Source organism: Hylaeus volcanicus, chromosome 7 (genome assembly GCF_026283585.1).
Source record: "Hylaeus volcanicus isolate JK05 chromosome 7, UHH_iyHylVolc1.0_haploid, whole genome shotgun sequence".
In the NCBI taxonomy this organism is placed as follows: Eukaryota; Metazoa; Arthropoda; class Insecta; order Hymenoptera; family Colletidae; genus Hylaeus; species Hylaeus volcanicus.
Window position 1 is genome coordinate 9,991,157 of NC_071982.1, and position 17,593 is coordinate 10,008,749.

Below are 17,593 nucleotides of genomic sequence, written 5' to 3' on the forward strand. Positions count from 1 at the left end.
CGGAATCCAGCCATGCAGACCATAATAGACGAAGAAGTAAATAAAATACTCGCCGAAGGAGTAATTGAACCGTCCCAAATTCCCTGGTGCACCTCCGTGGTGTTGGCGAACAAGAAGGATGGGCGAAAACGATTTTGCATGAACTTTAGGAAGGTCAATCAGGTAACGGAGAAGGACACCTACCCACTACCACAGGTGAAAGCCACCTAAGCAAGCTCAAAGAGGCGCGATGTCTCCTCTATCGACTTCGCTAAGGGGTATTAGCAAGTACCCCTCGCTCCAGAAAGTCGATCGATCATCGCATATACCGTACCTTTTTTTTTTTTACGTGTGGAAAATGCTTTACGCATGCCCCGCCTCTCCTGGGAAGGAGGCCCGAAGGGATCGCGTTACCCACTAAAAACCAGACGACAATCTGCCCTAGAGTAATTGGAGGTGGCTGAGTACTCTTACGAATCACTACCAGCCACCTCCGCTCTTGACCCTGTGAGCCCCCCACCGGGGGGGGGGGGGGGGGGGAGAGGTCCTCCCCAGCAAATACTTAACTCTATCGGGTGCAAGCAGGTTGCCCACTTGCACTGCCCCTTCCCTGGGCTGTCCGTTGGGCTTCGCGTCTCCAGCTCGCTCCACCCGACATCTCCCGTACACCCCATTCCTCGCTCGAGGAGCCCCGCAAAGGGGTGACCCTCGGCCGAGGAATGAGGTCTTTGCGTGCGATCGAGGAGGTAGCGGAGGGAGGGTTCCGGCTCACGCTCTGCCCCTCCCTGCTCCCGTCCCTTCGCGCCCCTCGCAGCCCAACGATCGGTATCAAGAAGAGCCAAAGAGGGGCTACCGTACCTAGGCGTGGACTATACCAATTCGAAGTCCCTTCGGCCTCCATTCCGTACCGGCCACCTTCCAACGCCTCCTGGATCGAGTAATCACAGCGGAGTAAACACAGCAGCGTTTGCCTTGGCCAATACCGAAGATGCGTGCGGATAGGGGTGTTAACCTTTCACGCGCCAACTATCCAGCAAGTAACAATACTCACCTAAACAGCCATGTCCGGTGAGCACCTGCATGACTCGGTACAACAGCCGGCCATGCCGGCGGTCTAGACAAGCATCCAGGCTTGGCAGGACCGTCCCAACGGCCCGGTGCCGGTCGGCGCCACTTCTCACGGGCGAGCCGTCGGGGTCGACGCCTCCACTCTTCGACCGCCTCACCCGGCGGGTCGGCGCCATTCTGGCAGAGAGTTTACAGACGTCGATATACATCAGCGTCCGCCTCCGGCTGGAAATAAAAGGGTACCACCCCCGCCAGGACGGCCGCCCCCTCATGAGATATGGTCCGGTATCCCCTCGCGACCCTGATGGCCATGTGCCGCTGCACGCGGCGCAGGATCATATACGGCTGCGCCGACGGGCCATCAGGTCGCTGGACCACACGGGTGATCCGTATAGGGCCATTGACCGCACCACTGCCACGTAAACGCGGCGCATCCTCTTCTCCGGACCCCCGAGGTTGGGCCTTAGACAAACTAATAGGGTCGCCACGCCCTGGGCTCGGGGGACCAGGCGGTCGAAATGAGCCTCGAAGCAGTGATGGACATTCGTGGGATTTTTCCTGATCATGCGCATTGGAGCGAGCGTTGCAGTCCTCACTGCTGTATATACTAGGGGTCCGTCCCCTGGGGTGGTCGATGGTGCTAGACCTCCCCAGAATAAAAGGACCCTAGAGCAAAACTCCTTAAAATTGCTGGAGGCTAGAGTTTTACGAGGTTTCCAAGTACTTGCCTCGATGAAATGTAAAAATGGAGAGGGCTTGTCTTTCCATTCTCTTTCCCGGTCGGTCTTTGTGGGTTCGTTAGAATAAGAACCCCTACCAGTGGTAACTGGTACTAATAATCAGTTATTAGGCGCCCGTTTGTCGTTTTACAAACCCATCACCTTCTGGTGAGGTCGGGTATGGTCCTCAGGCATAGGTACCGACCTTTGGATAATCTCTTGGAGCACTCTGCTGTATACATTTACTTAGAATTTAAGGTACGTACGTAATACGTACGCGTAATATGTACCCATAATACATATCCGTAATACCGTAATACGTGCCGAAACGTATCCGCACTTATAGCCATTTAGTAGTATTATTACTCGTACATTTATTTTGCTTGTCTCCAGCGAGAGCTGGTTACTCATAAACCATTTAATAGACAGAGCGCACATTTATTTTTTCCCCGAAAATCACTTCCTTGCGTACCGATTGAGCACTCCTGCCGAAGTAACCATCACAAATGTTATACTAAAAATTAAAAATTTCGTTTTTATAATGGAGGAGAAAGTACACAACCGAAGTATTAAATGCATAAAAATTATTAATATTAATTTTTTACAGGCTGTTATTAAAAGGTCAAAGGTGACATGCAAGTGTCACGGTGTTTCCGGAAGCTGTAGTTTGATTACTTGCTGGCAACAGCTGGCATCATTTCGAGAAATTGGTATGTTTCTTTCTTTTCCTTAATAAACTTACTATACAGAGTGTCCCAGAACTCCTGTAAGAACCGGAAATGGAGGGTAGCTCACACGATTCTGAACAACAATTTCCTTTGCAAAAATGTCAGTGGGGTCTTCATTTTTGAATTATTAACGAAAAACACTGACCAATCACAGCGCTCAATTAGCAGGACACCCTGTATATCGGAGAACATTCAGAAAGATAACACACTATCAAACATTATAAAGCATAATATATATTAATTCAATTTTTTTTAAAATAATGTGAACTCTAAAAACTCAATATAAGATTTCTGTCTATCTCTTTTTTGTATTGTAAAAAAATAGAATAATATTATAAGTAAAGTTTAGTGTACTGCTTCTTTTTAGTACTAGACATATTACATTTCCAGCGTTTCCTCATTCAAACTTGATATGCAGAAGGAAGTAATTAGTATAACAACATATATCTACCTAGGAACCATATAACTTTTGAATAAAATACTTTTCTATACAATGCATCATTTAGAAATTATTCGAGTTAATCATATTATATACAATCTGTAGACTATATTAATCCTGAATTAAATTCTAATGTAGTAAATGTGAGCAACTAATTATATAATAATATTTGCAGGTGATTTTCTCTTAGATAAATATGATGGAGCAACAGAGGTCAGGGTAAATAGACGTGGACGTCTGTCCATGCGGGATCCAAGATTTTCATTACCCACAGCAAATGATTTGGTTTATTTGGATGATTCTCCAAACTATTGTCTCCCTAATGAGACATTCGGATCGCTAGGTAACAAATTTCATTCAAAATTAAATTGATATTCTTATAAAGAGAAATATTAATATACAAACATTTAATAAAAGTAGCACATTTTTAAAAATTGGGAAATAATTAAAGAAACTTTTTACATAAAAATTAAAATGTACAATTACATAAAAACGAACAAACTTGAATAGTAATAATTAATGAAGTACTCTCTGTTAACTTTCATATGCATGTGTTTTTCAATGTATTTCTAATATTTAAAAAAAAATAAGTTACTCTTATAAATGATAAAGTACATTATTATTTAAATTAATTAAAGTTGTATAAAAGTATTTGTATGTTAATTGTATAACATAAAACATACTCGACTAATCAAATAAAAAATAACTTTTATTAGGTACACACGGCAGAATTTGCAACAGAACATCATCCGGTATGGATGGATGTAATCTCCTTTGTTGTGGTAGAGGGTACAACACGCAGAAATCAACTATCAGAGAAAGATGCGAGTGTAAATTTCATTGGTGTTGTTTTGTAGAATGTAAAACTTGTGTTAAGAGTATAGACATTCACACTTGCAAATAAAATCTCAGTCATATCAGTACTTGTGAAAACTTGATTTGCTCTTTGTAATTCAACTTCGTTTGTATTTTTGAAAAATCTGATGAAGCGAAAAAGATATTTTGTATTATACAGATTGTGGCCGGACGGGTGGTACAATCGAGCAGAGGGTGATACTACATGTAAAAATAAGTCAAAAAAAGAAATAACATTCTTTCGTTTGACGGTTTGTTTTCGAGAAAATCGAGTTTGAAAATTCTATCCAATACGCGTGCACTCTAGGTTTAAATATGTATTATAAATAAGAAATGTTAATGTATGGATAATACATATATTAATTTTATTGCCATTTCTAACGTTAATTACATAACATTATAAAATAAACTGTTCAAAGTGCTGTCCTTGTTGGCGCGTACATATCATTGCCTTATTAGTTCAGTACATACGTACTGGATAAAATTTTCAAACTCGATTTTCTCAAAAACTAAGCGTTAAACGAAAAAATGTTATTCCTTTTTTTCGACTTATTTTTACATGTAGTATCCCCTTTTGCTCGGTTGTACCACTCATCTGGCCACACCCTGTATACAGGACAATTCATTATTAATAAATAAGCATGCCTTCAAGAATAAATTCAAAATATCAAAATAAATTTTAAAGTTCATATAAACATGATTTAAAGAGTCAATATTTCATCTGACGTTGTTTCCAAGTTACAGGCGTTTCTGTATTTTGTCTACACAAAAGTCTTTTTTTTAAATGACTTTAAAATTGAGCTTAAATATTTAGTAATATTTATAATATTAATTATTTATTTATTAGTAATACTTAATGTGATGTTGATTGTAAATAACTTCGTGGAATTAGTTATATTAGCTCAGTTTGTACCGAAAATTATGAGAATACAAAAATTCCTATAACTTGAACATGAAGTTAAATACAGTAGAACTCCATTTATTTTAATCGGTTGAGGAACAACCAAGTTCTGATAACTGGATACTTCATGTAACTGAAGTTTACTAATTCCCATAAATGATACGTTGCGAGATCCGAGTTCGGATAAATGGAGTTCTACTGTAGTTTTTATATTTATATAAACTTTCGTAATTATTTTGTAACACTAAAGTCACTTTTGAAGTTAAATTTATTAATAATGAAATATTCTGTATACACACACCTCTTAGTATTACAGTAAAGTACCTGTATTTTAATATTATAGCAAGTATCTACATGTCTCATATCTTCTTATCCATTTGATTGATTACCAAATTTTATCGTGCAAATTAAATATACAGATAAATTTAAATAAAAGATTTCAATAATACAGTTGTAAATTTGGATAACTTTTAACGTAAAATAACAGCAGTAATAAATTAATTGACATGTCAAAACAGTACATTTATTATCTACATATATTTTTAATTGATTAAAAAGATGATGAACCATTTTTATTTTTATTTCACTGTAAACTGCAAGTCTATTTATTTACATACAGAATTTGTTCGAAACACTTTCTTATATATCTAACAATTTTCGCCATTGTATACTTGAGTTATCGATACCAAAAGAAAAAAAATGTAAATCCTTTACTTTGTATCGTTCTATAGACTTATAAAGTTTTATCAAAATCGAAGAGAGACACTTTACAGATGATTCTCGTTGGCGCCGGTTACAAGATTAAAACAGAGAATATAAAATTCTTTATCCATCATATTTACCCATTAAAATTATGCAAATTATATCAATGACGTTTTTTTGTATTTTCAAAACTAATTTTATCAAATGCTCTGTTTTAAATGGACTAGACTATATAATTGTTACCTAGTAAGGTGTATGACATCTCCAAGGTACCTTTACGGGAAGACATTTTTAGTATCCTCACCTAAACTAATATTCAGAGAATCATATACCCTTAATAAACAATGCTTATTGAAAGAAAGTACTTTATGTATATTATCATTACTCAATATAATCAAATGTAATGTTGAACGTACAAAGAGTCAAAATTGTTTTTATTCATCAACACTGATTCTCATATTAATAAAAATGTTAAGCAAAGATTAAGTGCTTTGCACGTCTGTTTCTTCGAATTCTAGTGCATACTTTCATGCGTTAATGCGAAGAGCATAATTTATCAACAAAAACGTGTGTTCATATCATTTCTCACAATAATTGCATATGTATAAGACATGAGTTTATTAATTCATTTGTAAATGTATTAATCAATGCGTTAAGCGGCCTATAAAGAATATGTACACAAAAATTTACATTATGCTCAATTAGTTGTAATTATTAATATATTTATTTGTATCTCAATCAAACCAATATTGACAAATGACTGACAATCTGTGATTTCACACATTTAAAGAAATCAAACAAAACTTATGACATTTTAACACTAAGTAAATATGTACTATTACTCAGAATCGTAATGCAATTACAAGTGCAGTATTATCTTTATCAAGAATTACTTTTTATTAGTATAAAATAAGTCTATTATAAGGTGTAGCAATGATCGATTCTACACATTTATATTTGATGGTTTGATACATTGTAACTACTGAATTTACCATAGGTTAGATGTTTATTTAATATTGATATGATTATTTATTGCTATCCTTGTGTAGTGTATTGTGTATAAACTTATATACTTCAAGTTTAAAAAGTTTAAATAATAAAACAAATTGTGCTAAAGTGGAAATTATTTCTTTATAACTATTCCTTCCCATTTTTTAAAACCTTTAATAGCAATTAAATAGTTAAAATTTAAACAGAAATCTTAACGAATTTTTTGGTTGCAACTAATTATTTATTTCATTGAAACCTTTCAGTAAGTCATGCGCTATGCCTAATTGTATTCATAAACTTAGATTAATCGACGACAAACAGATATGCGATGGTATGGAAAAATTCCTATCCGTTTATACAAGTGCAATAAAAATGGATTATTATTGTAAATAAATAAAGACTGAAACTGTTTTAATCCTAGATTTTATATTACAGCAGGGTTCAAAAAATTCACATGAAACACGAATTGTAATGTATAAAGTCTTTTGGGTATAATTAAAAGTAACATGTATAAACAAATTTTATAACTCACTTTTAGTCTTCTATATTCTACACATTTTTAAATTATATACAGAACTGGAAACTACTCGACTGTTTCCCAAGGTTTCTCATCACGGAGCCAATGCGCAGTATATCGATGAAGGTATCTGGGTGGTTCTCGTAAGCTAATTCCACCTTTTTCTACTTCGTTGAGCAAAAGATTTATCTTCTCTCCAGATATGTCATCTTCATTAACATATAACTCAGTTATTCCACATTCTAAGCAGCGCTGTGCAAATATGCGGCCTACATTTATGTATGCTGATGCATCGTTTGTACTAAAAGATAATTTTCATTACTCTTTGATATTTCTATATACTGAAACATTTGCTACCAACGTACAATTGCCTCAAAGTATGCTATACTAATAATTTTATTTAATACAGTGAATGTTTTCAATTACTATTTTCATTCTGTGTTTTTACATTACTTTACAATTAATTAAAATTTATTCTACATCATTTTTATATATGTAGGTACCTACTGCAGATATAATTTTGTTTTTTAATATTTATGTGTAAAACTAGTACAAATTATAACTAACACGATATTGTAATTCCATTCTGATTCTAATGCTAGAATCCTGTACAACAAACTACAAATGCTAACTGCAAAACCATTAACTATATAAAAGTAAAATGTATTAAATAGGGCAAAATATTAAATAATATGTCAGATGTATGTAACACATGGTAGCAAATATATTAATTTATTTAACTTATTATAACTAATATTTTTTAATATTCTATCTGTGTACCAAACTTCGTCAAAAGCAGCATGTTACAATTTGGTGATATTCCTTGTAAATTAATAGAATAATTTATGAAAGAATAATAATTTTCATATTATCTGAAATTACTTAAGTATTATCTAATGGTATCATTTAATATGTAAAGCAATAAATAAATTAGAAATTCTTATAAAAATTGGACAGAAACAAATCTAATGATAATGCAAGTAATACCTTTTAAGGTGTTAGTTATTTCATTATAAATGATAATTAAAGAAATAAAACATTTTTTCGGATTATTATTAGAATTCTTGTTAATTTAAGTTTTATAAGACTATTAGGGGAACACTAACGAACTAAAATTTCTCTATACAGTGAGAAATAAAAGTAGAAAGGAAGTACTGGACGTTTGGTTTGCCCAATGTTCCAATCTAAACGACTAGGTTTCAAACTTCCGACAGATCTCAGTGACTGCCTTAACAGTCTTAGAAATATCACTACGACTCTTTCATTTTTAAAAAGTATAGACTTATATAACAAAGTTTAATTATTGTATATGTGCGATTAATTTGTAATTAATTTGTAACTATGTGTTATACCGTGGTCGCTAATGTCCTTGCTGTTCATGCGACCATTATAAATAAATAATTTAGAAAAAAAAAAAGACTATTACACACCTGTACAATTGGGATTTTATACCATTTTCTTGGCTTGATACTGTAATAACTGGGCCATTTTCAAAATGATGTACTTCTGCGGAAATATAGCGCTGGGAGGTGTTCAGAATGAATCTACACAAATTTCAATCATTAACATTAAACTTATACAAAATCATCAGTATACCAATGTATGCAAACAAAAGATTTTTAAGGTTATCGTAAATGTTGTATATACACATATAATCGTTTTACTTGTGCCAATACGAAAATCCAGGCTTCTCCAGAGAATATCCAATGGGTTTTCTTGCAATCCTTAAACGTTCTAAATTTCTTGGATTACGATTCCTGATTTCCTTGCAATTTGCTATTATTTCTGAATTTGTTTGCACTTGCCTTTTAATTAGTAAATTACCAACACGAGTTCTCAGAAACATTTTCAAATTATATCTAATTCTTTTTTTATATAACTAAGATATATGTGTTTTTTTTAAACGTTTTGTTTCGGTGATTTAGAATTTAGAAGACCTTAACCTTAAAGTTTAAGGTTAATTAAAAGCTTTGAGTATATAGACATTTCTATATGAAGACTGTATAAGGAGATCCAACTCCCTAAGAAAGTTACTAGAAAACTGTTATCAAATTCTACCACTCGCGGCGCAAGTGAGCACAGCCTGTGACATACATATGTCATATGTGTATATGTACATTATCATACTCATATGACATATACAGGGTGTCCCAAAAATGTTGTAACACCTTGAAAGAGGTGGTTTGGGAGGTGATTTGAAACAACTTTTTCCTTAGCGAAAATGTTGTTCGAGGCTTCGTTAAGGAGATATTAACAGAAAACCACGACCAATCAGAGCGCGAGTATGCCGATGGAGCGTAGGCTACGTGCTAGGCGGCTGCGCTCATACGCTACCGCGGCCGCTCCACCGGCATACTCGCGCTCTGATTGGTCAGTGTTTTCCGTTAATATCCCCTCAATGAAGCCTCGGACAACATTTTCGCTAAGGAAAAAGTTGTTTCAAATCACCTCCCGAACTACCCCTTTCAAGGTGTTATAACACTTTTCGGACACCCTGCATATTTATACAAGGTGTCTTACTCACAAGCAGTACCAGAGAGCCAGTAGGCCAGTACGATTCCAGGTACAGTTCCTGACAAAACATTTTTCACCAAATTTCTAATCTAGTGATTTCGTATTTTCATTTTGACGCGATCCAGTAACGTCGAAGTGAAAATACGAAATCACTAGATTTGAAATTTGAAGACAAATGTTTTATCCAAGAACTGTAACTGGAATCGTACTGGTTCTCGATGGAGGGAAATTTAAATTAAATTAAACAATCCAAACGCGTCGCAAGATTGTTGTCTATTCTTCCCTTCTCGCTCTATTTCTCAATTTTTCAATGCTCTCTCTAATTGCACCATTCGACAAGAAATTTCTTGTCAAACAAACTCCCTTGAGATGGCTCGGATTTTCACTATGGTGACAGTTACAGAATCAAGAATTGTGAGTTGGCTCGCATTTTCACCACGATAAAAGTTACTGGCTCGCCACCTTGAACTTGACTTAACAAACCACGTGACTACCTTAGAGTGAGAAATCATGCTACAAGACACATGGTTTCATCGGTTATTTATATGGAGGTTATTGTTTCGTTAAATGAATCATAATAACGAAAATACATGGTAGATATTTATTACAATTTGTTATTTATCAAACCGATTATTGATTACGAAAATAGATTATATTTTGTTATTGTCTGTTACAACTGTTACAAAGATAAGTGAATGTAAACAGTCATCAGCAACCAAAATTCGTTTGTTTACAATCACGACAACGTTTTGTTCAAGTCTGTGTTACATTTTTCGATTTTTCTTCCTTCCTGTTTTTTTAACCAACGTTTAAAGTAAATAAAAGTATTTGAATTGTATGTTATATTAGGTGTACCGAAAAGTAATGTCATTTCTTTTACATTAAATTCAGACAAATACATTCTTAGTAAATTTCTATTTTTAATCGATTATGTAATTATCCTCATTATCAACAACCTTTTGGCATTTAGTGTGCAAATATTCAATGCCAGATGGATAAAAATCAATGAGTTGATGAATCATAAAGAAGTATTGAGATTCATAGAAACGACATCACTTTTCGGTTCATCTAATATATACCATTTTGCAGCTCATAAATGACTCTCATATTGTATATTAAATACTACTGAGCGATTGTGTATTTCTGATTTTATCCACCTAGGAAACGAACAAATTAAAATTCGTGCTCTTCTACATATTATTGGTAATAAGGCTAAATGTATTGTACTAATAAGAACATTTTGCAAAACAATTTTATGATAAAAGTATTTTTTAAATACTCTGTTTTATTATCGAAACAAAATTATATCAAATATATTTTTACAATAAATGTACAAAATTATTATTAGTTTATTCAATCATTCGGTAAAAATTTAATATATGCGTAGGAAAAATTGGACAAAATCACATTAAAAATATTATGAAATAAGAATAATACGTATCATATATTATAAAATTCCCAAAAAGTGGAAATGCAGAAAGTCAGAAGAAAAAATGTGGTACGTAACAACAGCATTCTATTATTATAAATGTATATTATAACTTGCAGGTGTTACAAATTTATCTTTTCTTCAGAATAAAGCCATTGAAATACTTCAGCTAAACAGAAAAAATGGAGTAAAGAGAAAGATAGAAATGGAAGAAGACGAAAAATTAAGACGAACTTCAGAACAATGTAAAATTATACATTGCTATAAAAGAAGTGAAAGACATCATATTTCAAGTTTTTCAAAGCAAACAATTCTCTCCGAAATGAAGTCACATGTTACTCATAGAGACTGGAGTAAAGTTAGAAATTTACTTTTATTGTTACTTCATTCATCTACTGATATAGAACCTTTGATATGGCGTTACTGTTTCATTCTTACACTGTACAGTAATATCGATAATCTATTTAACATTTCTCAATTGTTTAAAATGTGTATCGGTAATTTAGATGCAGATAGTGGTATGATATTGAAAAATATGTTGCTTTTGTCACATCGTAAACAGTAATATTGTGTAAATGTTGCATAAAAGATATCAATAGAGTGCACTATATTTTTTATAGAAGTATATAAAATTAAATTAAATTATAATTTTGAATTTAATAAATTAATCTCACTTTAGACATTACAGTTAATGAGTGTTCTAGTTTTGGCTACTAAATGGACGGAACTTTCTGATTAACCTAATGCTATATTACGTTTCTCTTTTTGGTTGATTTAATTAGTAATTTGGATGTTTATGCACATAAAATATGCTAAAGACATATGCAAATATACAACTTATATATGAAAATACAGGGAAATAGATATAAAAGAAATATATAACATATGTGCATATACCTTTTAACTAAAATTTATGAATCACATATAATATGGAAAACAATATACATTTGCATAAACATCTGGAGTCTAGTAATAAATAAATTCATACAATAAATTCGTACATCAAATGAGACATTTCATGTACAAAATGTGCAATGTGTGTACCAGGGAAAATATGTAAGTTGATCATACACTTACTGACGAAAGTTGTGTGTGTTAAAGCCTTTTTCACTTCGCATCAAATTTATTTCTTTTCTCTCAACCACAGTTGTCCTTACGGGATTCGTGGATGACATGTATCTTGCAGAGCTGCTCCGCATTTTGATCCAAGTAAAATTTATCTGTTTAATTTACTTGTAATATAAATTTACTTATAATACAAATATCTGACAAGCGAACATTACGGACTTGTTGAATTTTTGAATTTTAAACATGGAATCTATATTGTCAAATTGGCGCCGGAAATTTGGCGGTATTTGTTACGCATGCGCAGTCGAACAGCTGAGGACAACACGTGCGCAATGAAATATTATAGGCAGGGCCGGCACGACCTTTTGTGGGGCCAATGTCCAATCAAACAACACTTAAGAGAACAATTATGCCGGGTTCTTACACTTAAATTTTTCAACGAGGAATTATTTATTTACGAATGCTACACATTATATATTGTTTATAAGATGAATATTGAATAATATTACTTTGATGATTTTTGTCACTCCTTTAAACTGAATCATTCCGTAAAAAGTTAATCAAAATTTTCGTAGATCGGGGGGCCTCTCAAAACGCGGGGGCGGGTTCCGGCGAACGCACTGAACCAGCCTTGCGCCGGCCCTGATTATAGGTATCAAAGTCTAGCGCACCCCCAAGGTTTTCGAGTATTTTTTCTTAGTAGAAAAATTCTAGATAGACTTACTACAATATAGTTCATAACCAAAATAAACACAGCATTCCTACTTTTTTTCGACATAATGGCACAGATTTATTATTCTGCTGTATTCTTTCTTATGCATTATTTCTGATTTATATGTCAATATGTACACCGCTATACACGTAAATCTAACAATAAGGTCTGTAGGTGTTAGGTAATGCTAGTAATGTATGGAAATAATATTTCTAAGAATTATATCCAGGGCCGGCGTTAGGGGAGGGGCAACTGCCCGGGGCACCAGATTTTTGAGGACGCCGCAGTCCGGTGTCCCTAGTATACGAATATACCGATATACATATACAGGGTGTCCCAAAAATGTTGTAACACCTTGAAAGGGGTGGTTTGGGAGGTGATTTGAAACAACTTTTTCCTTAGCGAAAATGTTATCCGAGGTTTCGTTAACGAGATATTAACAGAAAAGCTCGACCAATCAGAGCGCGCGGATACTGTTGGAGCGCTCGAGATAGCGTAGCTACGAGCTAGACGGCCGCGCTCCCCGACCAATTAGAGCGCGAGTATGCCAATGGAGGGCTGATTGGTCAGTGTTTTCTTTTAATATCTCCTTTAACGAAGACTCGAACAACATTTTCGCTAAGGAAAAAGTTGTTTCGAATCACCTCCTGAAGCACCCCTTTCAAGGTGTTACAACATTTTTGGGACACCCTGTATATACCCCTGAAGGGGCGCCGCGATAATCTTGCCCGGGGCGCCAATATTGCTAAAACCGACCCTGATTATACCTTTGAAACTAAGAACCAGCGACAATATTTTTTATTAAGACAAAATATCCAATAAAAGTTACATAAAACTGGCATTCTGTTTTAATAGCTATTTCGATATCTTTCTCTCTTTTATTTCATTTACTTATCCCCCAATAATGTTTAAATAATTTTCTAATTTTCTAAATAGGGGCCCATATAATACCATTTCTACTCTATCAGGGCACATTGCTGATATTATTTTCGACATTTCGACACGCATGTGGGAAAATTGCGGCAAAGTTAACAACACTGTGTTGACATTAATAGCGTGTGGTAATGTGTAGTGCACTTTGACTATGTAGTCAACAGTACTGTAATTGTGTGATTACAAATGGTTACGAATCACTGAACTTAGAGTTCACTCGTTCAGTGCAACAAATAATTACAAATAAAGGTCCAAGTAAAAAAAGTTGTTAATACCATAGACAACAATTTTTATTATACAGCATGGTAATTATTGAATTGTATAATTACCAATTTTAAAATGCCCGTTTGCGCTGCTAAAGGTTGTAAGAACAGGTCGACAACTAAAAGTATTAATCAGTTACGACTCGAAGAAACAACGAAAATTACTTTTCATGCGTAAGTAATTTGTTTCAATTCAGTGATCAGCAATGAGACAAATTTCTTTAACAATTTGTTTCTTTATGGAGGCCATAACTAAGGGCATAGCTTAGACGTTTTAACTCGTTAATAAAGTTGAGTTATTTAACTAAAAGTGTTAAGAAACTAAAATAACAAAAAACAATAGTATTAGTTGCAATTATACTATTAAATATTCCATTTTGCAGGTTTCCAGGAGATCCAAAAAGGCGCGCAATGTGGATAGCTGCTATGGAGTTAAATGAATCTAAATTGCATAAACAAGCTGTTCTATGCTCACAGCACTTTAGAAATAAAGACATTGACAGAACATCGGTGTCTTGCGTAAGGGTCAGAGCAGATGCTGTTCCATATGTAAGTATGTAGTTTCTTTCTTTGTATCATGTATTTGTTCCATTTACGATAGTAATAGAATTATAATTTATAACTACTGGATATATACATCAGTTTATTCTATATTTCTAAAGGCAAATTTACCATCTAAAGATGCAAAAGACACTACAGAAGATAAGAGGCATTCTGAGAGTCAAGAATCGAGAAGTCAAGTATGTGTATCTTATCTTATATGTCTAGTTAATTCTTTAATATGGTTTTTATATGAATACGTTTGTAGTTGTACACAATATTGACCAGTGATATTACAAAACAGAATGTAAAACATTGTTTACAAAATGAAAAATTAGATGATCAACTAGTATCAAAAGTACAGAGAACTTTATCTCCAGTGGAAACAGAAACAGAGACTATAGAAACGAGTTCTACGGCAATATATTCTACTTCTGTAAGACTATATTTAATTCTATCCTGTAGTTATTACCATTTGTAAATGTATTACTAATATGTAGATAACGATATAGAATTTAATGATCAACAAATATGAGTGTATGCACCCTTCTGTTTCAGTTGTATGAAATGTTGTTAAAAAAAGATGCAGCAGTACAAACAAGTTTAAGTATTTTAGAAGATAGAATGGGAGAGGAAACCACTGAAAAATCTAATTGTAAGTATACAATCCACTTATGTTATATTGACCTTCAGAAAATAGTGGCGATAATATAATATGATACTGTTTACAAGAAATATTATTTTCCTTTCGGTAGCTACACCTCGTACTGAAGAAAAATCTACATTTATATCGTCACAGAAACTTTTTCAATGTCCAATCAAACAACACTTAAGAGAACAATTAAAATCTACAAAGAAAAAATATGAATACGAGATAAGAAAACTAAAACAACAAAATAGAAGATACAGTCAGAAAATTGCTACTTTGAAGAACACACTAGAGATATTGAAACAGAAGAATCTGATGGAAATTGAAGAAATAGATGATTGATGTGATAGTGCTATTTCAAATATTTCTATTTTAATTTGTATAGTGAAGAAGGAATTTGTGCAAATTATTAAGCATATGTATACACCTAAAGTATAAAGCTTTTACTCTGTACAGACATGTTATCTACATCTACTAGCTACATCCTATGATGTGAATACGCATTTATCTCATATTTGATTCATATATCTTGGGATAAGAAGATTACAACATTTTAGAGGACTTTAAACGTATTTTAAATCAGTATAAGAACTGGATTGAGTGGATGTATACTGATCCTTTATTCGAATTTCAAGACAAGGACGATCTTTATTTGCCACTTAAGCTCAAGAAACAAAGTATTGGATATTATAAGCAGAAACTAAAACCGAAGTCAGTTTCCCTTTGGGAAGCCTAAGTGTCTGGCGAGTTCCGTTTGTTTCTGTTTGTTTTTGTTTTGATTGTCGTGTCGTTATGCGAGTAAACCAGTGACTATCAATCTAACATTATATCATACGAATCTACTTAGAATTGTACCTAGTGCTTCCTGCTCTTTTCACTTATTGAAATGGCTTCTGACCAAGAAGTTCATTTCAATGCCTCAACATCAACGTTTAGTCAAGCAGTAAGTAAAAATCCAACGACAAGCTCTGCTACTGTTGCCCAAAGAGAAATATTCCCTACAAAGGAACAGGCAATTGTAATCGACTCAATTGATGGGATTCCGCTGAAAGAGTACACCCAAGCGATTGGAAAGTTAATAAACCCAAATAACATACGTTTTGTCTCAAGAATCTCAAGAAATTGCATATGTCTCTACCTTGCCAATAAAGACATAGCAAAAAGACTTACAGATAACAAAACAAAAATATCTATTGGAAATAACTCACTTGAGATTCGTAGTCTCCTAACGAATTTTAAAAGACTAATATTATCAAACGTCTCCCCAATAATCCCTCATAACGTTTTGGAAAATGAATTTAAAAAATTAAACATCAGATTGGGATCCAATATAACGTTTCTTAGAGCAGGTATGTCAGAACCCGGATTTGCTCACATCTTAAGTTTTCAAAGGCAGGTCTACATACACCCAGATGACGTACATAAACTCCCGGAGTCAATTGAAATGAATTTTGAAGACGCAAGTTATTGGATCTACCTTTCGGCCGAAGCAATATCGTGTTTTATCTGTAAACAACAAGGTCATGTAGCAAAAAATTGCAAAGAACCTGAATCAATAGAAATATTACATAAGGAAAACCTAACTTTGATAAACACTCCATCAAATTTGTTTTCAAAGTCAAAACAAAGAAGATTTTTCGAATACCACGTTATTGGAAAATGATTCCAATCTGACAATAATAAATCCTTCCCAAAAGGCTCCAAAACGACCCTTATCTGTATCTTCAAACAGCACAACTGACAACAATGAATCATTAAAAAATTCTCTAAAACCTATCGAAACAAATTTGGATAAACCAGATTACCTTGAAGGTCATAAAATCAAAGAAAAATTTGAAAAACCAAAGACCAATACAGATATCGATGAAAATAAATTAGATATCTTAGAAAATCAACTTGTTCCACTCAGAGAAATACTTTCAAACCCAAATAATCCATATCCACTCAATTATCATCAACTTAAAAGTTTATTAGAAAAGACGAAAGGTACCTCCAATGTTACAGAAATTGCTTCGGAATATGTATTGAATTTTCAGTCTTTCATGCCACGTCACGATGCTTGAAAAAACCAGGACACTCCTTATAGATAAAAACATTAAACGCAGATTCACAATTTTGAAAAATAAACTAAGAAAACAAAATACCTCTGACAACGATTCAATGAATTTCTCCGAGGCCAGTGATGATGACCAATTACATCATTCTCACAATCAACCTAAGAATGGCTGATTATATATTACAATGGAACTTGAATGGCTACCGTCCGCAAAAAGAAAATCTCCAGATCCTAATCAATAAATATAGTCCAGATATTATATGCCTCCAGGAAACAAATTTTAAAAACAATTTTCAAGCTAACATAAAGAATTATACAAATTTCACCAAAAACAGAACAAATGCAACCCATGCCAGTGGCGGAGTAGCTACATATATTAAAAGAAGTTTCAAAGCAACTGAAATTATTCTAAATACCGATCTTGAGTGTGTCGCAATCTCGGTTCTATTCTCAAAAGGTCCGATCAGCATTTGCAACATTTACCTACCCAATAATTGTATCCTTTCACAACAAAAAATAAGTAGTTTATGC

General features: G+C 33.8%; 3 protein-coding genes and 2 long non-coding RNA genes across 10 annotated transcripts in view; 4 read left to right on the forward strand and 1 right to left on the reverse strand.

Annotated features, from left to right (window-relative positions):
• LOC128880230 (protein Wnt-5b-like) overlaps positions 1–6,643 on the forward strand; it is a 140,229-nt gene extending 133,586 nt beyond the window's left edge. For all 5 annotated transcript variants that reach the window (XM_054130078.1, XM_054130079.1, XM_054130080.1 and 2 more), the window contains 3 exons: positions 2,374–2,476; positions 3,109–3,276; positions 3,650–6,643. In XM_054130078.1, coding sequence (XP_053986053.1) covers positions 2,374–2,476; positions 3,109–3,276; positions 3,650–3,837 — 459 coding nt within the window. In that variant the 3' untranslated portion in view covers positions 3,838–6,643. The remainder of the gene's footprint in view (positions 1–2,373; positions 2,477–3,108; positions 3,277–3,649) is intronic.
• A 134-nt stretch (positions 6,644–6,777) lies between these two features.
• On the reverse strand, positions 6,778–8,885 carry LOC128880232 (39S ribosomal protein L18, mitochondrial). Its single transcript, XM_054130086.1, has 3 exons — positions 8,563–8,885; positions 8,329–8,442; positions 6,778–7,199 (listed from the first exon to the last, which is right to left on the reverse strand). The coding sequence occupies exons 1-3, from the start codon at positions 8,742–8,744 to the stop codon at positions 6,965–6,967; spliced, it is 531 nt and encodes a 176-aa protein (XP_053986061.1). The 5' UTR covers positions 8,745–8,885; the 3' UTR covers positions 6,778–6,964.
• Positions 8,886–9,807: 922 nt separating this feature from the next.
• LOC128880235 (uncharacterized) lies at positions 9,808–11,191 on the forward strand. Its single transcript, XR_008457787.1, has 2 exons — positions 9,808–10,005; positions 10,961–11,191. It is a non-coding gene; the product is annotated as an uncharacterized LOC128880235 (long non-coding RNA).
• LOC128880233 (uncharacterized) lies at positions 10,012–10,910 on the forward strand. The gene is made up of 2 exons (XR_008457784.1): positions 10,012–10,615; positions 10,800–10,910. It is a non-coding gene; the product is annotated as an uncharacterized LOC128880233 (long non-coding RNA).
• Positions 11,192–11,421: 230 nt separating the features above from the next.
• LOC128880231 (uncharacterized) lies at positions 11,422–15,828 on the forward strand. 2 transcript variants are annotated; one of them, XM_054130084.1, is made up of 7 exons: positions 11,422–11,897; positions 11,989–13,991; positions 14,201–14,366; positions 14,480–14,557; positions 14,626–14,793; positions 14,916–15,012; positions 15,113–15,828. In XM_054130084.1, the coding sequence occupies exons 2-7, from the start codon at positions 13,894–13,896 to the stop codon at positions 15,346–15,348; spliced, it is 843 nt and encodes a 280-aa protein (XP_053986059.1). In that variant the 5' UTR covers positions 11,422–11,897; positions 11,989–13,893; the 3' UTR covers positions 15,349–15,828. The 2 variants fall into 2 exon arrangements, with proteins under 2 accessions (XP_053986059.1, XP_053986058.1); XM_054130083.1 differs by having other exon boundaries at positions 11,422–13,991.
• The last annotated feature ends 1,765 nt before the right edge of the window (positions 15,829–17,593 follow it).

Excerpts from the sequence above, each read along its gene's own strand:
- LOC128880231 (XM_054130083.1), top strand. The coding sequence starts at position 13,894 with ATGCCCGTTTGCGCTGCTAAAGGTTGTAAGAACAGGTCGACAACTAAA. Across the intron at positions 14,367-14,479 it reads GAGCAGATGCTGTTCCATAT|GCAAATTTACCATCTAAAGA; the intron begins GTAAGTATGTAG and ends ATATTTCTAAAG. Across the intron at positions 14,794-14,915 it reads CGGCAATATATTCTACTTCT|TTGTATGAAATGTTGTTAAA; the intron begins GTAAGACTATAT and ends CTTCTGTTTCAG.
- LOC128880232 (XM_054130086.1), bottom strand. The coding sequence starts at position 8,744 with ATGTTTCTGAGAACTCGTGTTGGTAATTTACTAATTAAAAGGCAAGTG. Across the intron at positions 8,443-8,562 it reads GGATTTTCGTATTGGCACAA|ATTCATTCTGAACACCTCCC; the intron begins GTAAAACGATTA and ends AAATTTGTGTAG. Across the intron at positions 7,200-8,328 it reads ATAAAATCCCAATTGTACAG|TACAAACGATGCATCAGCAT; the intron begins GTGTGTAATAGT and ends ATTATCTTTTAG.